A 24,337-nucleotide genomic window follows, 5' to 3' on the forward strand; every position below is an offset into this window, starting at 1 on the left:
GGTGCACAAATTTTTGACGAAATGTCCACCTATAATGCTAAACGTAAAATTGAATGACTTACCCGTAGCCATGGAACTGGACACTGGCGCTAGCCAATCCATCATGAGTAAAATTATGTTTGAGAGATTGTGGTACAACAAGGCATTCGGACCAGCCCTGAGCCCCATCCACAGGAAACTGAGAACTTACATCAAAGAGCTTATCACTGTCCTGGGCAGCGCCATGGTCAAGGTCACCGACGAGGGCACGGTGCACGAACTGCCAATCTGGATTGTCCTGGGCGATGGCCCCACACTGCTTGGAAGGAGCTGGCTGGGCAAAATCCGCTGGAACTGAGATGACATCTGAGCGCTGTCACATGTCGATGAGGCCTCATGTACCCAGCTCCTTAACAAATTTCCTTCCCTTTTTGAGCCAGGCATTGGAAACTTTTCCGGGGCGAAGGTACGGATCCACTTGGTCCCAGAGGCATGACCCATTCATCACAACGCTCGAGCAGTACCTCACATGATGAGGGAAAGTGTGGAAATCGAGCTGGACAGGCTGCAATGCGAGGGCATCATCTCCCCAGTGGAATTCAGCAAGTGGGCCAACACGATTGTTCCAGTACTCAAAAGTGATGGCACAGTCAGGATTTGCGGCGATTAAGTAACTATTAATCGTTTCTCGCTGCAGGACCAATACCCGCTACCTAAGGCAGTCGACCTATTTGCGACGCTGGCAGAAGGCAAGACGTTCAACCAAGCTCAACCTGACTTCGGCCTACAGCAAGAGCTGGAGAAGTCTTCGAAGGGCCTCACTTGCTTCAACACGCACAAGGGACTGTTCATCTACAACAGATGCCCGTTCGGAATTCGGTCGGCTGCAGCGATCTTCCAGAGAAACATGGAAAGCCTACTCAAGTCGGTATCACAGACAGTGGTCTTTCAGGGCGACATATTGGTCATGGGTCGGGACACCGCCGAGCACCTACAAAATCTGGAGGAGGTCCGCCAGTGACTGGATCGCGTCGGGCTGCGGCTGAAGAGGTCGAAATGTGTCTTCGTGGCAACAGAAGTGGAGTTTTTGGGGAAGAAAGAATGCGGCGGACGGCATTCGGCCCACAGACGCCAAGACAGAGGCTATCAGCAACGCGCCCAGGCCACAAAATGTCACGGAGCTGCGGTCGTTCCTGGGACTCCTCAACTATTTTGGTAACTTCTTACCGGGGTTAAGCACCCTTTTAGAGCCCCTACATGTGTTATTGCGCAAAGGTGAGAACTGGGTATGGGGAAAAAAACCAAGTAATTGCTTTTGAGAAAGCCAGAAACATTTTATGCTCCAACAAGCTGCTTGTATTGTATAACCCGTGTAAAAGAGTTGTGCTATCATGTGACACGTCGTCGTACGAAGTCGGGTGTGTATTACAACAAGCTAACATTGCGGGGAAGTTGCAACCTGTCGCCTATGCTTCGAGGAGCTTGTCTAAGGCCGAGAGGGCCTACAGCATGATTGAGAAAGAGGCATTAGCGTGTGTGTTCAGGGTAAAGAAAATGCATCAGTACCTGTTTGGCCTCAAATATGAGCTGGAAATCGATCACAAGCCCCTCACATCCCTGTTTGCTGAAAACAAGGGGATAAATATTAATGCCTCAGCCCGCATACAAAGGTGGGCACTCGGGCTATCAGCATATAACTATACGATCCGCCACAGGCCAGGCACCGAGAACTGTGCGGATGCTCTTAGTCAGCTACCATTGCCCACCACGGGGGTGGAAATGGCGCAGCCTGCAAACTTGTTGATGGTGGCGCAGCCCGCAGACTTGTTGATGGTCATGGAAGCATTTGAAAATGATAAATCACCTGACATGGCGCACCAGATTAGGACTTGGACCAGCCAAGATCCTCTGCTGTCCCGAGTAAAAAAACTGTGTACTACATGGGAGCTGGGCCAGCATCCCCATTGAAGTGCAAGAGCCAATCAAGCCGTTCCAGCGGCAAAAGGACGAGCTGTCCATTCAGGCAGACTGCTTGTTGTGGGGTAACCGCGTAATGCTACCAAAAAAGGGCAGGGAGACATTCATCTCGGATCTCCACAGCACACACCCTGTATAGTAATGATGAAAACGATAGCCAGATCCCACGTGTAGTGGCCCGGTATCGACTCTGACTTAGAGTCCTGTGTATGGCAATGCAGCGTGTGTGCTCAGTTGAGCAACGCGCCCAGAGAGGCACCACTAAGTTTGTGGTCCTGGCCCTCCAGACCATGGTCGGGGATCCATGTCGACTTTGCGGGCCCGATTCTCGGTAAAATGTTCCTGGTGGTGGTGGATGCTTTTTCAAAATGGATTGAATGTGAAATAATGTCGGGAAGCACCGCCACCGCCACCATTGAAAGCCTGAGGGCCATGTTTGCCACACACGGCCTGCCTGACATTCTGGTCAGTGACAACGGGCCATGTTTCACCGGTGCCGAATTAAAAAATTCATGACCCGCAATGGGATCAAACATGTCACCTCGGCCCCATTTAAAGCAGCCACCAATGGGCAGGCAGAGCGGGCAGTACATACAATCAAACAGAGCCTTAAACGAGTCACAGAATGCTCACTCCAAACCCGCCTGTCCCGAGTACTGCTCAGCTACCGCACGAGACCCCACTCGCTCACAGGGGTGCCCCCGGCTGAGCTACTCATGAAAAGGACACTTAAAACCAGACTCTCGCTGGTTCACCCCAACCTGCATGATCAGGTAGAGAGCAGGCGGCAGCAACAAAATGTAAACGATGGTCGCGCCACTGTGTCACGGGAAATTGATCTGAATGACCCTGTGTGCTAAACTATAGACATGGTCCCAAGTGGATCGCGGGCACGGTGATAGCTAAAGAAGGGAATAAGGTGTTTGTAGTCAAACTAGACAATGGACAAATTTGTAGAAAGCACCTGGACCAAATGAGGCTGCGATTCACAGACTGCCCTGAACAACCCACAGCAGACACCACCTTTTTCGAGCCCATAACACACACCCAAAGGATCAACGACACCACCCCTGACCAGGAAATCGAACCCATCACGTCCAACAGCCCAGCAAGGCCAGGCTCACCCAGCAGCCCTGCAGGGCCAACAACACGCCAGCCCAGCGAGGGCACAGCCAACACACCAGAACAGACATTTGTACCGAGGCGGTCCACCAGGGAAAGAAAGGCTCGCCTCACCTTGTAAATAGTTTTCACTTTGACTTTGCGGGGGGGGGGGGCGGGGGGCAGTGATGTTGTGTATCTGTAAAGCATGCACTCCCATGTTCCGCCACCAGGGAGCTCATCCCCTGAAGTCCCTTCGGAGCACTGTATATGAGCCGGCCCCCAAGACCTGTTCCTCATTCTGGAGTGTCTTAATAAAGACTGAGATCACGGTTACTTTAACCTCCCCGTGTGCAGCCTCATCTGTGTTAGGAACACACTATCTCTCAAGAATAAACGGGTCCTTTTCAGAATGGCAGGCAGTGACTATTGGGGTACCACAAGATTCAGTGCTGGGACCCCAGCTATTTACAACATACATTAATGATTTAGACGAAGGAACTGAATGTAGTATCGCCAAGTTTGCAGGTGACACTAAGCTGGGTGGCAGTGTGAGCTGTGAAGAGGATGGTAAGAGGCTGCAGGGTGACTTGGACAGGTTAGGTGAGTGGGCAAATGCATGGCAGATGCAGTATAATGTCGATAAATGTGAGGTTATCCACTTTGGTGGCAAAAACAGGAAGGCAGAATATTATCTGAATGGTGACAGATTAGGAAAAGGGAAGGTGCAACGAGACCTGGGTGTCATGGTACATCAGTCATTGAAAGTTGGCATGCAGGTACAGTAGGCGCTGAAGAAGGCAAATGGCATGTCGGCCTTCATAGTGAGAGAATTTGAGTATAGGAGCAGGGAAGTCTTACTGCAGTTGTACAGGGCCTTGGTGAGGCCACACCTGGAATATTGTGTTCAGTTTTGGTCTCCTAATCTGAGAAAGGACCTTCTTGCTATTGAGGGAGTGCAGCGTAGGTTAGATGCAGGAAGAATGTTCCTGATGTTGGGGAAGTCCAGAACCAGGGGTCACAGTCTAAGGATAAGGGGTAAGCCATTTAGGACCGAGATGAGGAGAAACTTCTTCACTCAGAGAATTGTGAACCTGTGGAATTCTCTACCACAGAATGTTGTTGAGGCCAGTCCGTTCGATATATTCAAAAGGGAGTTAGATGTGGCCCTTACGGCAAAAGGGATCAGGGGGTATGGAGAGAAGGCAGGAATGGGGTACTGAAGTTGCATGATCAGCCATGATCTTAATGAATGGTGGTGCAGGCTTGAAGGGCCGAATGGCCTACTCCTGCACCTATTTTCTATGTTTCTATGTTTCTCTTTCCTCCTTGAAGACGCTCCTTAAAACCTACCTCGTTTTGCCCTCATATGTCATGTGGCTCGGTGTCAAATTTTGTTTGATATTAAAGGCGTTATATAAATGCAAGTTTTTGTTGTAGCCACTTGTAATGTACGAAATGCGGCAGCTAATTTACGCACAGCAAGCTCCCACAAACAGCAATTGCATCAGTGACCAGATAATTCCTTTTAGCAATGTTGGTTGAGGGATAAATATTTGCCAGGACACTGGGGAGAATTCCCCTGCTCTTCTTCAAATAGTATCATGGGATCTTTTGCATCGTTCTGAGAGCGCTTTAAAGTGTGGTCCGAAAGAAAGCATCTCTGACTGTGTGGCACTTCCTCAGTACTGCACTGGAGTGTCAGCCTGGAGTGGGTGGCTTGAAGGGGAGAAGACATAATAAAGTTGTTGAGAGATTGAATCACTTACTGAACTGCAGCACTCCCAGAATGTGACCTCAAATTCAGGAATAACACTTCCCGAAGGATAAAATAACAGCCATGCTCCCGTGCCCTCCCGCTCCTTCTGCAGCTGTGTAAACTCACACTCCCTCACACGCCTGCCTGGGGTGACTGCGGTAGTTTGGTGCCCTTCATACCTTGCGGCCGTGCATTTTTTAAAAAGCCTATTTACAGGCTGTGAAATCCGCTCTGTTTACGGGCTGTCCTTCAAAAGCCTCACTTTCCCTCAAGTTGCAACGATGGGCCCATCCTAAACATTGGCCAGCATTTATTATTTTTGCTGTATGACCTGGTATGGTTCTCCAGTGCTTTTTATATATCTCTCTCCCACCACGCTCTTCCTTTTCCCCCCTCCCCCACAACTGAAGGAGTTGGCTCTTGCTGGGGCGTGGAACCACGGGTGTCGATTGCACCATGGTTCCTTGTAACTATTCACGTGTGAGCGAGTGCCTGCAGCCCATTCAACTGTGGGGCGGAGGGTGGGGGTTTGCAGATGAGCCGGACCCTGTCGCTGCTGGTTCCAGCGGGTCAGAAGGCAATTGTCCCCAGCCACCACAGCTTCGTTAACTTACAGTCTCTAACTCGGCACAGGCTGTTGAGTACCAGCAGGCTGGTCGCTCATGGGGTGCAAGCACTGCAGCCTTGCCCGATCCTGTCCTCGCCCGATATCATGCCAGCCTTCTTGGCAAAGAAACAACAGAATTTTTGAAGCAGTGAGATAAGGTTCAGTCAGGCTGGGACCTGCTAATGTCTGGTCCAGCCTGGCACTTCACCCACTAGCCTAAACCATTCACTTCCTCAATCACCGGTGCACCATGGCTACAGTGTGTACTATCTACAGATGCACCACAGCAAGTCACCAAGGCTTCTTCGGCAGCACCTCCCAAACCCGCAAACTCCCCTGCCTCGAAGGACAAGGGCAACAGATGCATGGCAACACCATCATCTTCAAGTCACAACCATCCTGATTTAGACAGATATCGCTGTTCTTTCATTGTTACTGGGTTAATATCCTGCAAATCCCCAACAGCACTGTGGGAGCACGTTGACGACACGGGCACAAGGCGGCTCACCACTACCTTGTCAGGGCATTGAGGGACACCCGACAGAGATGGGGGGGAGGCGGGGCATGTTGGGTGCAGGACATGTGCATTACAGATGGGGGCACGTCCATGGGAAGGTGGGTCCTGCCCCTGAGAGTTGGGGGTGAATCTTTGGGAGGGATCATGTCCATAGGAGATTGGGTTACGTTCTTGGGAGGAGGGCACTTCCTCGGGAAGCAGGGGTACATTTAGATGACATGGGCACATTCGGGAGCTGTAGTTATGCTCACGAGAAAAGCAAGGAGGAGGAAAGTTGAATGAATTAACAGCCTATTTGCAATTCAGACAATGAGTAATTTATTAAAAGCGAGTGCTGAATTTTTCTTCTGATGCCGTGCAGTCCAACAAACCAGTCCTTTCTCAAAGATCAATCCCACCTCCCCACAACCTTCTCACCATCCCCCCCAATCCTTTCTTTCTCTACATCCAATTGACTCAAAAACATTTATACTGACAACTTTAATGCAGCTCCCTCGTAACTTTTCCCACAACTCAATTGCCCTCATGGTTCTCCTCAACCCTCTCCTGACTTCCAACTTCTTTAACTTTACATCTGCACTGTGCCACATAAACGGAAAAATAAAAAAATAAAATAAACTTACATTTACAAAGCACTTTAATGATAGCTCTCAGGACATGCTTTATATCCCATGAATTACTTGTCAAGTGTCGTCATCGTTAAGTAGGCAAACATGGCAGTCATTCTGTGCACAGCAAGAACCAATAAGTAGTAATGAGATAAACAGGCAGTTCATGTTTTTTTTCTGGCGGAGGGGGGGGTTCAGCCATTTTGTGCACAGAAAGATGCAACAATTGATTTGTTCTGGGTGTTGATTGAGGGAGGAATGTTAGCCAGGACACTGGGAGAACTCAGTGCTCTTCTTACTAAAGTGCGAGGAGATGTGGGACGTGGAGTGAATGGAGGCGGAGAGAAGAGACAAACCTTTTGCATTGCACTTACCTCCTTCCTGAACATCTCTTTGCTTCTCTTGGCGAGCTCGCTCGAGGTGTCGGCTTCCGCAGTTTTAGGCTTTCTCTTGGATGACTGCAACAGGAGAATGTAAGGATTTTGGTGACTTTAAAAATAAAAATGTAGCAAGATAACTAGTCCGAGCTGGATTTCCAGATCGCACCGGTCTGGGCAGGAGTTACCCGGCACAAATCCGCACTCACCTGGTTGTAATCCCAACAACACTCAGCAACATCAAATATGAAAAGGCTGTTAACCCAAGAGGTCCTTTGGATTGAGCGGACATCTATTCACCATATCCCTGAACCCATTCTCTCCCGAGCAATACATCTGATTGCATCTTAACCCCCATTTACCCCTGCCCTCATTACCCTCACTTTTTCCTGCTAACTTATCCCCCAACACTATTCTCCTTTGGGTGAAAATAATTTTCCGGTCTACTGTTCCGACTCCTGCCTTCCCCATTTTTAACTCTTGCCCGCTGGGATTTGAACCTTTCACCACAGTGCACAATTTGCCTCAATCGACACCACCACTTCTCTTCATAAGCTTGAAAACTTCCAATTTATTAAGTTTAATTTTTTTTTGTTGATAGCTCTGAAAAACCCAGCAACATCGCAGGGGGCAGAGCTAATGGCCATCTCCAACCATCACCAAAAAATAAAACTGTTTCAAGGAAACAGACAATTGGATCATCATCTGGAAAGTTGAGAGAGAACTGTAGGCCTGCTCTTTTTAATTCTGCCCTTCAATTCTCCGTGGAAGGTGTGTACTTTCCCCAGGATTCCGCCACCTCTCGGTACCACACCAAATGGCCATTCTCCTGAGTGTCAACATATCTCGTCAAAAATTCATTCTTGGGATGTGGGCACTGCTGGCATTTATTAGTCATCCTAGTCCCCCTAGAGGAGCTGGTGGTGTGCTTTATTCTTGAATCGCTGTAGTCCGTGTGTTGTTTTTTTTTAAAAAAAGAGCAGTTTGATACAACTGAGTGACTTGCTAGGCCACTTCAGAGGGCAGTTAAAAGTCAACGACGTCAGTGTGGGACTGGAGTCACATATAGGCCAGACCAGGAAAGGACTGCAGGTTTCCTTTGCTAAAAGACAATCGTGAACCAGTTGGGATTTAGAGGGAATCGGTACAGTCCCGGCCTGCAAGACAATCAGCAGGCCGGGGCCATCAGAGGGAGCAGTGTGCGGTGGCATACCACTGCAGGAGGGCGACGGCTACGAAGTCAGGTCGCTGATTGCAGTGGGGGCAGGCACAGCAGGAGGGGCGAAGGAGCGGCGAGAGATTGGAGAAGGAAGTGACCGGGGCCCAGGCGAGGCGTGAGTCTGGGGCCCAGAAGAGGCAAGGGCCCAGGGGCAGCACAGGCCAACCCCACACTGCTCTATGTGTGCGCGCTCGGTCCATGCAGTAGAGCTGGTCTCCAGTCGTCTTGGTTAATCCTTGCCACTGGACCAAGACCGAGCTCTGTCAAGCCCGTGTGGTGGCTGGTGTGCAACGGCCACCACACGTTAAAAAAATCCAAGCACAGGCATCCTCCACCCTTCACGATGTAGGTCGGGATCTGGAATATTAGGTCCTTCATTGAAACATCATTCAACTCATTCCTTTTTGGCGTGGAAGCAAGTCATCCTCGCTTCGAGGGACTGCCGATGATGACAATCTAACAGCTTCATGATCATTTTTATTGATACGTTTTTTAATTTCCAGATTTTGAAAAACAGAATTGACATTTTCACACTGCCATGGTGGAATTTAAACTCATTCTCTGGATCCCGAACTTAACCGCTACCCGACCGTACCCTGTGACTTCTCACCTTTGGGAGCGGGGGGGGGGGGGGGGGGAAAATCGGAGCCGAGCCAGCTCCTGATCACACGGGATAGCCACACTGGATAGTGAACAGCAGCAGGGAACTTGACTGTTTCTCCCACCTCCACACTCAGCCCCGGGGCTTGGAGCCCGATTGCAGCGCTCCTCTGACACAGTTCATGCCCACGATTAAACCAACTCAGTCAACAAGGAAAAACAAACACACGCACCCACTCGAATAAAAAAGTTATTTCCCTGGCATCTCCGACTTTAACCGGCCAGTCAGATTGCAGCAACCACAGCGGGAATGTGGCAGGCAAGTCATCCCCACCATAGTCGTGGCGCTATCCCTCTGCTTGTGCCAGCCAGAAGGCCTCAAAAGCTACCCCTTGGATTTTAAGTAGACTCAACGCTCAACAGGGGCGAAAATGGGTTGTGCCCCATTTGGGGGCGATAACAGAGTCGGGCGGGACTTGCTGCGACAGCGCGGAAGACCTGTCCCGGCCACAAAATTCAGGAAGTGGAGCGCAAAGTCACGCGCCCCACTTCCTTTTCGGACCTGTCCGCAGTGCTACGTGGGTGGGGTCGGCAGCACTACACGGCTTCTCCGCGTAGCGCCGACGTGTTCCAACGCCCCTAACCTTCCGTTGAAGGGGAGGGCCACTGCGAATCCTGCGACCACAGCCTGGCACCCAAGCGGAGCGCTGGGCTGCACCATTACAGTCCGGACTACGGGACAGCGATGGAGCACCGGCTGACTGGTGAGTCGGCCGAAGAAAAAAAAAATGGCGACGCAGCCCACCTCCCCTTTAACTTCCGCCCCAGGAGCGGAGGTGGGCCCGGTTCGCAACCCACGAGGCTGGCACAGGCATCGCCCACGGCAGCCTCATGGGGCGCGAGGCAATTTCCACCGCGGGGCTGAAAGGGTTGTCGAGCACGGCGCTGATGTCATTGTTGGAGGCGCAGCGGCCCGGGGCACTACCGTGTTCACGCCTCTGCTAACTCCCCCGGGCGAAAACAGGTTTGTGCTCCGTTAGCACCGACGCAGAACAGGGCAAAGTCGGCCCCAACATGGCTAACTAATGCGGAGCAGCAATCAACAAAGCCATTAGGTGCTGAAATCCAGTGAAACAAGTAGAGCACAACTCAGAAGAGGTCCTGATCAAACAGTACTTGGGCCCTCGTGTCAAGCAAACTTGAAATGGTGGGTGTCAAAGAGACAAAGCTGGTTAAATGAAGAACTCTGCTACACACAGTGAAGGGAAAAAAATCTTAAAAGTGTTGGTCTTTGCAGCGTGTGTGTGGAAGAGGGGATTAAGGTGATAGCAATGGCAAGCAGAATGTGTGCCAAAACATCAGCCACTGGATAGAGGTTGTGAATTCGGTGAAGTATAAACCTGTAGCCGGATCTCAGCCTGGGAAACCACACCAAAGATTGAGCTGTTCCACTGGACTTTGCCGAACAGTAGACAGAGTGAGAGCACATGATCAAGAGCAAGAAAGTGTGAGCAAAGGGGGGTGCGAGCGTGTGAGGGCGGGGGGGCGTGCGAGAGCGGGAGCGCGAGCGAGAGAGGGGGTGGGAGGGCGAGCGAGAGAGGGGTGGGAGGGCGAGAGAGAGAGGGGGTGGGAGGGCGAGAGAGGGGGGGGTGGGAGGGCGAGAGAGAGAGGGGTGGGAGCGCGAGAGAGAGGGGGGGTGGGAGCGCGAGAGAGAGAGGGGGTGGGAGGGCGAGAGAGGGGGGGGGGTGGGAGGGCGAGAGAGAGAGGGGGTGGGAGGGCGAGAGAGAGAGGGGGTGGGAGGGCGAGAGAGAGAGGGTGCGGGAGGGCGAGAGAGAGAGGGGGTGGGAGGGCGAGCGAGAGAGAGAGAGGGGGTGGGAGGGCGAGCGAGAGAGAGGGGTTGGGAGGGCGAGAGAGAGAGAGAGGGGGTGGGAGGGCGAGAGAGAGAGGGAATGGGAGGGCGAGAGAGGAAATGGGAGGGCGAGAGAGAGGGGGCGGGAGGGCGAGAGAGTGGGCGGGAGGGCGAGAGAGAGAGGGGGTGGGAGGGCGAGAGAGAGAGGGGGTGGGAGGGCGAGAGAGAGAGGGGGGGCGGGAAGGAGAGAGAGAGAGAGAGAGAGAGAGAGAGAGAGAGGGTGGGGGGGCGAGAGAGAGAGGGGGCGGGAGGGCGAGAGAGAGAGTGAGAGGGCGGGAGGGCGAGAGAGAGAGAGAGAGAGGGCGGGAGGGCGGGAGAGAGAGAGAGGGCGGGAGGGCGAGAGAGAGAGAGAGGGCGGTAGGGAGAGAGAGAGAGAGAGAGAGAGAGAGAGAGAGAGAGGGGGGGGGGTGGGAGGGCGAGAGAGAGAGGGGGTGGGAGGGCGAGAGAAAGAGTGAAAAAAAGAGTGATGAGAGATTGAAAGAGTGAGTGAGAGAAAAGGAGTGCCAGTGTGAAACAGATTCAGCGAGGGAGTGAGTGGCTCAGCACTCTGCTTGTTGCCAATGTTGCCGCCCCTTCTATACAATAGGCATTGGCCGCCTCAGAGCATACAGCTCTGCAACCGCCGAGTGCCCTCGCAACCTCCTCCTTCGTGCGTGAAGCAGGCGGGTGAGCAGTGGTGACGGCAGCAGCAAAAGCAGGAGGAGGGGGGCCTCGATCCTGCCCCGGACCAGCACAGGCATTGATTAGCAATCGGGAGCAGGCACCATGGCTGACTTTCCCCTCTCCCTGGGGAGATGCTAAGGGCAACTGCAGCACCTCATCCACTTCGCTACCCCAGATCGATGCATTCAGCCCACGTCCGCGACCCCCACACCCTCCCGATACGGCTGTTGAGATATGACGAAATATGTATCATAAGCCGAATCTGGGGATCCCTTTCTGAACAACACACGGGCGTTCACAAGCACACGCACATGCTGTACAGCTGCACACACCTGGCTGTAAGAATTGGGTGTCCCGTCTCCACTTCCATCTTGTCCGTGTAGCTCACTGAGCATTGGGTCCTAAAAGTAACAAGAAACAAACAATAAAGTGTTCGCTCCGGCTCCCTTTAGCTGATAGACTTCACTCCCTCGGCCTTTAGGATATCACAATCAGGTAACATTAGTGGGCAAGGAAGGCAGGGCAGACGGGTACGGGCGCAGATGGGTAATAATACGGCGGCAGGTAAGGGCACAAGAGGGGACAGGCAAGGGACAGATCATCGGTTGAAAGACGCAGCACCATCGAGTAACAGATACGTCACCGCTGAGTGAGAGATGCAGAAATCATTTTGTTTTGCACTGAAATCTGAAGAGACAGAAACGCCCCTCGGCAGCAAGAAACGTCACCTTGGCTGGATTTTCATCGTACGTGGGGGTCCCCAGGTCCATTTCGGCTTCGTGACCCACGCTCATGTCGTCGCTGCCTCCATCCCATAATGGCGGGTCCCACTGTGTTTGCCTGAAGGAATATACAACATGACAGAGTGAGGCGGGATCTACGGGTGTCGAGCGAAAAAGAGGCAGCTCGTGCAGAGCACGGAGTGCAGCAGCATAGAGTGGCATTCGTGAGTTTGGCAAGTGGGTGAGTTTTAAGGGTTATTCTCGTTAAACCATTTGGAGGCTGGAGTAAATTGTTAGTGGCAATTGCCAGTAGCTTCGAAGTAAGTAGCAGTTTAATTTAAAGGGGAAAAGTTAAATAGTTGGGAATCTTTCAGGTTTCGGCAGAGAAAAACAAGGTAACTCTCCAGTAGGAGGCAATTAGCAGCTATTAAAACCAGTTCTGTAAACAACTGACCAGTAGTTAGTCATCTGACCTAGATACAGTTTAAAAAGAGGCAGCTCTTGCAGAGCACGGAATGCAGCAGCAAAGAGTGGCATTCGTGAGTTTGTTAAGTGGGTGAGTTTGGGCAAGTGGGGGTGGCAGGTGCTGTTTTGTCTTGTTTTTCCTACCAATGCTGACACTAGAGCAGCTGATAAGGAGTGCGAGAGTAAGAGTCGGAGGACCAGAGACCAGCCCAACCAGCTGCAGACAAAGATAGAGTGGTGCGAAATCGAGAGGTGACGTCACAGCCAAGCTAGTAAGTGGTTGGCTGTTCGACTGGTAAGTATAACTCTCTTTTAGACTGACTTTTAAGTTGGTTTAATTGGCAGTGAACTACTAAATAGCTGTTTGGTGTTTAAGTAAATTAATTTAAGGGTTAAGTCATGCCAGGAGAGCTTGGACCCGTGTCATGCTCCTCCTGTGCTATATGGGAAGTCAGGGACACTTCCAGTGTGTCCAGCTGCAGCTCCTGACAGACCGCATGACGGCACTGAAGCTGCGGATGGACTCACTCTGGAGCATGCGCGATGCTGAGAATGTTGTGGATTGCACATTTAGTGAGTTGGTCACACTGCAGATAAGGGTGAGGACAGATAGTGAATGGGTGACCAAGAGACAAGGCAAGAACAGGAAGGGAGTGCAGGAGTCCCCTGCGGTCATCTCCCTCCAAAACAGATATACCGTTGGGGGAGATGACTTACCAGGGTAAGGTAGCAGCAGCCAGGTTCAAGGCACCATGGGTGGCTCTGCTGCACAGAAGGACGGGAAAAAGAGTGGGAGAGCTATAGTGATAGGCGACTCTATTGTAAGGGAATAGATAGGAGTTTCTGCGGCCGCAACTGAGACTCCAGGATGGTATGTTGCCTCCCTGGTGCAAGGGTCAAGGATGTCTCGGAGCGGCTGCAGAGCATTCTGGAGAGGGAGGGTGAACAGCCAGTTGTCGTGGTACATGTAGGTACCAACGATTTGGGAAGAAGCGGGAATAGGTCCGACAAGCTGAATTTAGGGAGCTAGGAGTTAAATTAAAAAATAGGACCTCAAAGGTAGTAATCTCTGGATTGCTACCAGTGCCATGTGCTAATCAGAGTAGAGGGAGCAGGATAGTTAGAATAAATACATGGCTTGAGCAGTGGTGCAAGAGGGAGGGATTCTAATTCCTGGGACATTGGAACCAGTTCTGGGGGAAGTGGGACCTGTACAAAAGGGATGGTCTGCACTTGGGCAGGACTGGAACTGATGTCCTGGGGGTAACATTTGCTAATGCAGTTCGGGAGTATATAAACTAATATGGCAGGGGGATGGGAACCTATGCAGCGAGACAGGGCGAAGTAATATGGAGTCAGAAACAGATGGTAGAAAGGTAAAAAGCAATAGTGGAAGGCCGAGTAAACAAAGGCAAGAAACTACATCATAATTCGAAAAGGACAAAGTGTGTTAAAAAAACAAGCCTGAAAGCTTTGTGTCTTAATGCAAGGAGTATCCGTAATAAGGTGGATGAATTAACTGTGCAAATAGATGTTAACGGATATGATGTGATTGGGATTACAGAGACATGGCTCCAGGATGATCAGGGTTGGGAACTCAACATCCAGGGGTATTCAACATTCAGGAAGGATAGAATAAAAGGAAAAGGAGGTGGGGTAGCATTGCTGGTTAAAGAGGAGATTAATGCAATAGTTAGGAAGGACATTAGCTTGGATGATGTGGAATCTATATGGGTAGAGCTGCAGAACACCAAACGGCAAAAAACATTAGTGGGAGTTGGGTACAGACCTCCAAACAGTAGTAGTGATGTTGGGCAGGGCATCAAACAGGAAATTAGGGGTGCATGCAATAAAGGTGCAGCAGTTATCATGGGTGACTTTAATATGCATATAGATTTGACTAACCAAACTGGAGGAGGATTTCCTGGAGTGCACAAGGGATGGTTTTCTAGACCAATATGTCGAGGAACCAACTAGGGGGGAGGCCATCTTAGACTGGGTGTTATGTAATGAGAGAGGATTAATTAGCAATCTCGTTGTGCGAGGCCCCTTGGGAAAGAGTGACCATAATATGGTGGAATTCTGCATTAGGATGGAGAATGAAGCAGTTAATTCAGAGACCATGGTCCAGAAGTTAAACAAGGGTAACTTTGAAGTTATGAGGCGTCAATTGGCTAGGATAGATTGGCGAATGATACTTAAGGGGTTGACAGTGGATGGGCAATGGCAGACATTTAGAGACCGCATGGATGAACTTCAACAATTGTACATCCCTGTCTGGCGCAAAAATAAAAAAGGGATGGTGGCTCAACCGTGGCTATCAAGGGAAATCAGGGATAGTATTAAAGCCAAGGAAGTGGCATACAAATTGGCCAGAAATAGCAGCGAACCCGGGGACTGGGAGAAATTTAGAACTCAGCAGAGGAGGACAAAGGGTTTGATTAGGGCAGGGAAAATAGAGTACGAGAAGAAGCTTGCAGGGAACATTAAAACGGATTGCAAAAGCTTCTATAAGATATGTAAAGTGAAAAAGGTTAGTGAAGACAAACGTAGGTCCCCTGCAGTCAGAATCAGGGGAAGTCATAACTGGGAACAAAGAAATGGCAGACCAATTGAACAAGTACTTTGGTTCGGTATTCACTAAGGAGGACACAAACAACCTTCCGGATATAAAAGGGGTCAGAGGGTCTAGTAAGGAGGAGGAACTGAGGGAAATCCTTATTAGTCGGATTGTGTTGGGGAAATTGATGGGATTGAAGGCCGATAAATCCCCAGGGCCTGATGGTCTGCATCCCAGAGTACTTAGGGAGGGGCCTTGGAAATAGCGGATGCATTGACAGTCATTTTCCAACATTCCATAGACTCTGGACCAGTTCCTATGGAGTGGAGGGTAGCCAATGTAACCCCACTTTCTAAAAAAAGGAGGGAGAGAGAAAACAGGGAATTATAGACCGGTCAGCCTGACATCGGTAGTGGGTAAAATGATGGAATCAATTATTAAGGATGTCATATCACCGCATTTGGAAAGAGGTGACATGATAGGTCCAAGTCAGCATGGATTTGTGAAAGGGAAATCATGCTTGACAAATCTTCTGGAATTTTTTTGAGGATGTTTCCAGTAGAGTGGACGAGGGAGAACCAGTTGATGTGGTGTATTTGGACTTTCAGAAGGCTTTCGACAAGGTCCCACACAAGAGATTAATGTGCAAAGTTAAAACACATGGGATTGGGGTAGACGTGGATTGAGAACTGGTTGTCAGACAGGAAGCAAAGAGTAGGAGTAAATGGGTACTTTTCAGAATGGCAGGCAGTGACTAGTGGGGTACCGCAGGGTTCTGTGCTGGGGCCCCAGCTGTTTACATTGTACATTAATGATTTAGACGATGGGATTAAATGTAGTATCGCCAAATTTGTGGATGACACTAAGTTGGGTGGCAGTGTGGGCTGCGAGGAGGATGCTATGAGGCTGCAGAGTGACTTGGATAGGTTAGGTGAGTGGGCAAATGCATAGCAAATGAAGTATAATGTGGATAAATGTGAGGTTATCCACTTTGGTGGTAAAAACAGAGAGACAGACTATTATCTGAATGGTGACAGATTAAGAAAAGGGGAGGTGCAATGAGACCTGGGTATTATGGTACATCAGTCATTGAAGGTTGGCATGCAGGTACAGCAGGCGGTTAAGAAAGCAAATGGCATGTTGGCCTTCATAGCGAGGGGATTTGAATACAGGGGCAGGGAGGTGTTGCTACAGTTGTACAGGGCCTCTGTGAGGCCACACCTGGAGTATTGTGTACAGTTTTGGTCTCCTAACTTGAGGAAGGACATTCTTGCTATTGAGGGAGTGCAGCGAAGATTCACCAGACTGATTCCCGGGATGGTGGGACTGACCTATCAAGAAAGACTGGATCAACTGGGCTTGTATTCACTGGAGTTCAGAAGAATGAGAGGGGATCTCATAGAAATGTTTCGACAGTTTAGATGCAGGAAGAATGTTCCCAATGTTGGGGAAGTCCAGAACCAGGGGTCACAGTCTAAGGATAAGGGGTAAGCCATTTCGGACCGAGATGAGGAGAAACTTCTTCACCCAGAGAGTGATGAACCTGTGGAATTCTCTACCACAGAAAGTTGTTGAGGCCAATTCACTAAATATATTCAAAAAGGAGTTAGATGTAGTCCTTACTACTAGGGGGATCAAGGGGTATGGCGAGAAAGCAGGAATGGGGTACTGAAGTTGCATGTTCAGCCATGAACTCATTGAATGGCGGTGCAGGCTCAAAGGGCCGAATGGCCTACTCCTGCACCTATTTTCTATGTTTCTATGTCTATGTTTCTATGAAACAGGCAGAGCACAGCAAGTGATCAGGAAATTGTCAAGAGTTCTGGGGCCAAACCCTGCCCGGAGTCCTGAGTGCAGTTCTAATCAGACTACAATGGGATATCCCGGCACTGGAGAGCGTACAGGTAAAGGGCAATTTAACAAAAACCTTGGATTAGGCGCCTGAGCAGAGGACGGCGAGAGGAGACTGATATGTTCATAATAAGGGATGAAACGGAGTACTGTGTACAAAGAGCAAGTGTGACCTTAGCTCCTTTAATAAGACTCCAGAGGTACCTCGTGGGTGGCCTCCTTATATACCATGCTCCCAAGGGATGCTGGGATCCCTTGGGACTCCAACAGGTCGGCCCTCTGGTATTAAATTGTAATACAGGTTGCAAGGGGTTCAATACAGAACATCACTCTCCCGTAAAGTCAATCGTACACTTATTTACAAAGTGAGACGATCTGGGGCTTTTCATAAGAACATAAGAATTAGGAACAGGAGTAGGCCATCTAGCCCCTCGAGCCTGCTCCGCCATTCAACAAGATCATGGCTGATCTGGCCGTGGACACAGCTCCACTTACCCTTAATTCCCCTATTGGTTAAAAATCTATCTATCTGTGATTTGAATACATTCAATGAGCTAGCCTCAACTGCTTCCTTGGGCAGAGAATTCCACAGATTCACAACCCTCTGGGAGAAGAAATTCCTTCTCAACTCGGTTTTAAATTGGCTCCCTCGTATTTTGAGGCTGTGCCCCTAGTTCTAGTCTCCCCGACCAGTGGAAACAACCTCTCTGCCTCTATCTTGTCTATCCCTTTCATTATTTTAAATGTTTCTATAAGATCACCCCTCGTCCTTCTGAACTCCAACGAGTAAAGATCAAGTCTACTCAATCTATCATCATAAGGCAACCCCCTCATCTCTGGTATCAGCCTAGTGAATCGTCTCTGAACCCCCTCCAAAGTTAGTATATCCTTCCTTAAGTAAGGTGACCAAAACTGCACACAGTGCGGCCTCACCAATACCTTGTACAGTTGCAGCAGGACCTCCCTGCTTTTGTACTCCATCCCTCTCGCAATGAAGGCCAACATTTCATTCGCCTTCCTGATTACCTGTTGCACCTGCAAACTAACTTTTTGGGATTCATGCACAAAAGAAAAACACAAAAAAAAAAAACCAAAAAAAAGGAAAAAAAGGGCCTTGTAAATGTCTGGTGTGTCACCCAGGTCGGGTGGCACGGTTTAGTGTTTATGTTTTGCAGGTAGACTCAAAAAGAGTTTCATGCACAAGGACCCCAGGTCCCTCTGCACCACAGCATGTTGTAATTTCTCCCCATTCAAATAATATTCCCTTTTACTGTTTTTTTTTCCCCCAAGGTGGATGACCTCACATTTTCCGACATTGTAATCCATCTGCCAAACCTTAGCCCATTCGCTTAACCTATCTAAATCTCTTTGCAGCCTCTCTGTGTGCTCTACACAACCCGCTTTCCCACTAACCTTTGTGTCATCTGCAAATTTTGTTACACTACACTCTGTCCCCTCTTCCAGGTCATCTATGTATATTGTAAACAGTTGTGGTCCCAGCACCGATCCCTGTGGCACACCACTAACCACCGATTTCCAACCCGAAAAGGACCCATTTATACCGACTCTCTGCTTTCTGTTCGCCAGCCAATTCTCGATCCATGCTAATACATTTCCTCTGACTCCACGTACCTTTATCTTCTGCAGTAACCTTTTGTGTGGCACCTTATCAAATGCCTTTTGGAAATCTAAATACACCACATCCATCGGTACACCTCTATCCACCATGCTCGTTATATCCTCAAAGAATTCCAGTAAATTAGTTAAACATGATTTCCCCTTCATGAATCCATGTTGCATCTGCTTGATTGCACTATTCCTATCTAGATGTCCCGCTATTTCTTCCTTAATGATAGCTTCAAGCATTTTCCCCACAACAGATGTTAAACTAATCGACCTATAGTTACCTGCCTTTTGTCTGCCCCCTTTTTTAAACAGAGGCGTTACATTAACTGCTTTCCAATCCGCTGGTACCTCCCCAGAGTCCAGAGAATTTTGGTAGATTATAACGAATGCATCTGCTATAACTTTCGCCATCTCTTTTAATACCCTGGGATGCATTTCATCAGGATCAGGGGACTTGTCTACCTTGAGTCCCATTAGCCTGTCCAGCACTACCCCACTAGTGATAGTGATTACCTCAAGGTCCTCCCTTCCCACATTCCCGTGACCAGCAATTTTTGGCATGGTTTTTGTGTCTTCCAATGTGAAGACCGAAGCAAAATAATTGTTTCAGGTCTCAGCCATTTCCACATTTCCCATTATTAAATCCCTCTTCTCATCTTCTAAGGGACCAACATTTACTTTAGTCACTCTTTTCCGTTTTATATATCGGTAAAAGCTTTTACTATGTTTTTATGTTTTGCGCAAGTTTACTTTCGTAATCTATCTTTCATAGAAACATAGAAACATAGAAAATAGGTGCAGGAGCAGGCCATTCAGCCCTTCTAGCCTGCACCGCCATTCAATGAGTTCATGCTGAACATGAAACTTCAGTACCCCATTCCTGCTTTCTCGCCATAACCCTTGATCCCCCGAGTAGTAAGGACTTCATCTAACTCCCTTTTGAATATATTTAGTGAATTGGCCTCAACAACTTTCTGTGGTAGAGAATTCCACAGGTTCACCACTCTCTGGGTGAAGAAGTTTCTCCTCATCTCGGTCCTAAATGGCTTACCCCTTACCCTCAGACTGTGACCCCTGGTTCTGGACTTCCCCAACATTGGGAACATTCTTCCTGCATCTAACCTGTCTAAACCCGTCAGAATTTTAAACGTTTCTATGAGGTCCCCTCTCATTCTTCTGAACTCCAGTGAATACAAGCCCAGTTGATCCAGTCTTTCTTGATAGGTCAGTCCTGCCATCCCGGGAATCAGTCTGGTGAATCTTCGCTGCACTCCCTCAATAGCAAGAATGTCCTTCCTCAAGTTAGGAGACCAAAACTGTACACAATACTCCAGGTGTGGCCTCACCAAGGCCCTGTACAACTGTAGCAACACCTCCCTGCCCCTGTATTCAAATCCCCTCGCTATGAAGGCCAACATGCCATTTGCTTTCTTAACCGCCTGCTGTACCTGCATGCTAACCTTCAATGACTGATGTACCATGACACCCAGGTCTCGTTGCACCTTCCCTTTTCCTAATCTGTCCTTTCCTTTCTTTATTGCTTTCTTAGTCATTCTTTGCTGTCGTTTAAAATTTTCCCAATCTTCTAGTTTCCCACTAACCTTGGCCACCTTATATGCATTGGTTTTTAATTTGATACTCTCCTTTTTTTCCTTGGTTATCCACAGCTGGTTATCCCTTCTCTTACCGCCCTTCTTTTTCACTGGAATATATTTTTGTTGAGCACTATGAAAGAACTCCTTAAAAGTCCTCCACTGTTCCTCAATTGTGCCACCGTTTAGTCTGTATTCCCAGTCTACTTTAGCCAACTCTGCCCTCATCCCACTGTAGTCCCCTTTGATTAAGCATAGTACGCTCGTTTGAGACACTACTTCCTCACCCTCAATCTGTATTACAAATTCAACCATACTGTGATCACTCATTCCGAGAGGATCTTTTACTAGGAAATCATTTATTATTCGTGTCTCATTACACAGGACCAGATCTAAGATAGCTTGCTCCCTTGTAGATTCTGTAACATACTGTTCTAAGAAACAATCTCGTATGCATTCTATGAATTCCTCCTCAAGGCTACCCCGTGCGATTTGATTTGACCAATCGCTATGTCGGTTAAAATCCCCCATGATTACTGCCGTTCCTTTTTCACATGCCTCCATTAGTCCCTTGATTATTGTCCGCCCCACCGTGAAGTTATTATTTGGGGGCCGATAAACTACGCCCACCAGTGACTTTTTCCCCTTACTATCTCTAATCTCCACCCACAATGATTCAGCATTTTGTTCATTAGAGCCAATATCACAACTGCCCTGATATCATCCTTTATTAACAGAGCTACCCCACCTCCTTTCCCTTCTTGTCTACATTTCCGAATCGTGAGATACCCCTGCATATTTAATTACCAGTCTTGGCCAGCAACCACGTTTCTGTAATGGCCAACAAATCATACCCATTTGTAATGATTTGTGCCGTCAACTCATTTACTTTATTTCGAATGCTGCGTGCTTTTAGGTAGAGTGTTTTAACACTAGTTTTTAAACCATGATTTTTAGTTTTAACCCCTCCTGCAGCCCCTTTATATTCATACATATTGTCCCTTCCTATCACCTTGTGGTTTACACTTACCCCAGTGCTACTCTGTTCTGTTGCCTCCTGCCTTTTGCATTTTTTCTTGGGAACATGTTCATCTGAGCTCTCACCCACTCTAACTAGCTCAGAGCCCTCTCCTGGGTTCCGAATACCCCTCGCATTGAGGCTTTCATGCTTGCCTTTTTATTACATTTTGACTCTTTAGAATTTTGCTGTACAGTGGCCCTTTTTGTTTTCTGCCTTGATTTCTCTGCCCTCCACTTTTACTCATCTCCTTTCTGTCTTTTGCTTCTGTCTCCATTTTGTTTCCCTCTGTCTCCCTGCATTGGTTCCCATCCCCCTGCCATATTAGTTTAACTCCTCCCCAACAGCACTAGCAAACACTCCCCCTCGGACATTGGTTCCGATCCTGCCCAGGTGCAGACCGTCCGGTTTGTACTGGTCCTACCCCCCCAGAACCGGTTTCAATGCCCCAGGAATTTGAATCCCTCCCTGCTGCACCACTGCTCAAGCCATGTATTCATCTGAGCTATCCTGCGATTCCTACTCTGACTAGCACGTGGCACTGGTAGCAATCCTGAGATTACTACTTTTGAGGTCCTACTTTTTAATTTAGCGCCTAGCTCCTTAAATTCGTCTCGTAGGCTCCCTTTTCGATCGTCTCGGTACAAATGCGGGTAATTCAAAGGTTGTGGATGAGTTGGTCAGTTCTTCACTGGGCTGCGGGGCAGCCGGCCTTGCCGGGCTGCTGGGGATGGTGAGTTCGGCTTCGTGGTCAACCATGATGTCAGTTGCCACTTGTGTGTGTGTGTTGGAGGGTCAAAGTTGGTGGTGTCTTCTTTGGGTTGTTCATAGCTGTTGGTGAACCGCAATTTGATTTCGTCCAAATGTTTTCTGCACGTTAGTCCATTGGCCAATTTGACCTGAAACACCCTACCCCCCTCTTTGGCTATGACCGTAACAGCAAGCCACTTGGGACCATGTCCATAGTTGAGTACAAACACAGGATCATTGATTTCAATATCGAGAGACAAATTTGAGCTGTCATGGTACATACTTTGTTGATGCCACCGGTCCTCCACGTGACCATGGAGATCAGGGTGATCAAGAGCGAGCCTTGTTTTGAGCGCCCTTTTCATGAGCAGTTCGGCTGGGGGAATCTTGGTGAGTGAGTGGGATCTGGTGGGGTAGCTGAGCAGCACTCGGGATAGTCGGGTCTGCAGGAACCTTTCTGACACGCATTTCAAGCTTTGCTTGATGGTCTGAACTGCACGTTCTGCCTGGCCGTTGGATGCGGGCTTGAACGGGGCAGATGTGACGTGCTTGATCCCACTGCGGGTCATGAATTCCTTGAATTCAGCACTGGTGAAACACGGCCTATTTTCGCGGACCAGGACATCAGGCAGGCCGTGTGTGGTAAACATGGCTCGTAGGCTTTCAATAGTGGCCGTGGACATGCTTACAGACATTATTGCACATTCAATCCATTTTGAGTAAGCATCCTAGACAACCAAAAACATTTTTCCTGGAAATGGGCCTGCATAGTCCACAAGGATTCTCGACCACGGTTTGGAGGGTCACGACCACACACTTACTGCTGCCTCTCTGGGTGCATTGCTCAGCTGAGAGCAAGTGTTGCACTGGCACACGCACGACTCTAAATCTGAGTCGATGCCAGGCCACCACACATGGGATCTAGCTATGGCTTTCATCATTACAATTCCTGGGTGGGTACTGTGCAGTTCATCAATGAACGTGTCTCTGCCTTTCTTGGGCAAAACAACGCGATTGCCCTACAACACAGTCCGCCTGCAGGGACAGTTCGTCTTTGCGCCTGTGGAACGACGTAATTACCTCCTGCATTTCCGCTGGGACGCTGGACCAGCTCCCATGGAGGACACAGTTTTTTTTTTAAACCAAGGACAGTAAGGGATCCTGGCTGGTCCAGGTCCTGATCTGGCAGGCCGTAATGGGGGACTTCTAGTTTTCAAATGCATCCATTACCAAGAACAAGTCTGCAGGTTATGCCATTTCCACCCCAGTGGTGGGCAATGGCAGCCGATTGAGAGCATCTGCGCAGTTCTCTGTGCCCAGTCTGTGGCAGATTACATGGTTGTATGCTGACAGGGTGAGCGCCCATCTTTCAATGCGGGCAGAGGCATTGCTGTTAATCCCTTTGCTCTCAGAGAACAGCGATATGAGCGGCTTGTGGTCAGTTTCAAGCTCAAACTTGAGGCCAAATAAGTACTGGTGCATTTTCTTTACCCCATAAACGCACGCCAGAGCCTCTTTTTCAATCATGCTGTAGGCTCATTCGGCCTTAGACAAACTCCTGGACGCATAAGCGACCGGTTGCAAAATCCCCGATTTGTTAGCCTGTTGTAACACACACCCGACCCCGTATGATGATGCATCGCAAGCTAGCATTAATCGTTGACAAGGGTTATACAAGACAAGCAGTTTGTTTGAACACAACAAATTCCTGGCTTTCTTAAAGGCAGCTTCTTGTGAATTCCCCCATATCCAATCGTCCCCCTTGCGCAATAGCGCATGCAGGGGTTCTAGCAGGGTGCTTAACCTAGGTAGGCAATTACCGAAAAGTTAAGAAGTCCCACAAACGACCGCAGCTCCGTCACGTTCTGTGGTCTCGGTGCGTTCTTGATGTCGGTGGGTCTGATGCCGTCTGCCGTGATTCTTCTTCCCAAGAACTTGACCTTCAGCGGCAGGAAAACACACTTCGAGCATTTCAACCAGAGTCCCACGTGATCCAACCGACTAAGAACCTCTTCCAGATTCTTCAAGCGTCACTGGTGTCCCAACCTGTAACCAGTATGTCGTCCTGGAAAACCACGGTGGGAGAAACCGACTTTAGCAGGCTCTCCATGTTCCTTTGGAAGACTGCCACGGCCAACCAAATCCAGAACGGGCATCTGTTACAGATGAACAGACCTTTGAGGCCTTTCGAAGACGACTCCAACTCCTGCTTCATGCAGTCCAAGGTCAGGTCCAGCTTGGTGAATGTCTTCCCTCCAGCCTGGGTCGCAAATAGGTCGTCTGCCTTGGGTAGCGGGTACTGATCCTGCAGCGAAAAACGGTTAATTGTTACTTTATAGTCCCCACAAATTCTGACCGTGCCATCCTCTAAGTACTGGGACAATCGGACTGGCCCACTCGTTGAATCCCACCGCCGCGATGATGCCTTCTCGCTGCA

The 24,337-nt window shown here is 49.2% G+C and overlaps 1 protein-coding gene across 1 annotated transcript in view; it reads right to left on the bottom strand.

The window, feature by feature from the left end:
- setd2 (SET domain containing 2, histone lysine methyltransferase) overlaps nt 1-24,337 on the bottom strand; it is a 232,785-nt gene that overhangs the window by 95,471 nt on the left and 112,977 nt on the right. Inside the window, exons 19-21 of the mRNA XM_070887830.1 lie at nt 12,045-12,156; nt 11,649-11,717; nt 6,923-7,006 (exon numbers count right to left, since the gene is read on the bottom strand). Coding sequence (XP_070743931.1) covers nt 6,923-7,006; nt 11,649-11,717; nt 12,045-12,156 — 265 coding nt within the window. The remainder of the gene's footprint in view (nt 1-6,922; nt 7,007-11,648; nt 11,718-12,044; nt 12,157-24,337) is intronic.

The sequence above is a fragment of the Pristiophorus japonicus genome, chromosome 1, assembly GCF_044704955.1.
Source record: "Pristiophorus japonicus isolate sPriJap1 chromosome 1, sPriJap1.hap1, whole genome shotgun sequence".
In the NCBI taxonomy this organism is placed as follows: domain Eukaryota; kingdom Metazoa; phylum Chordata; class Chondrichthyes; family Pristiophoridae; genus Pristiophorus; species Pristiophorus japonicus.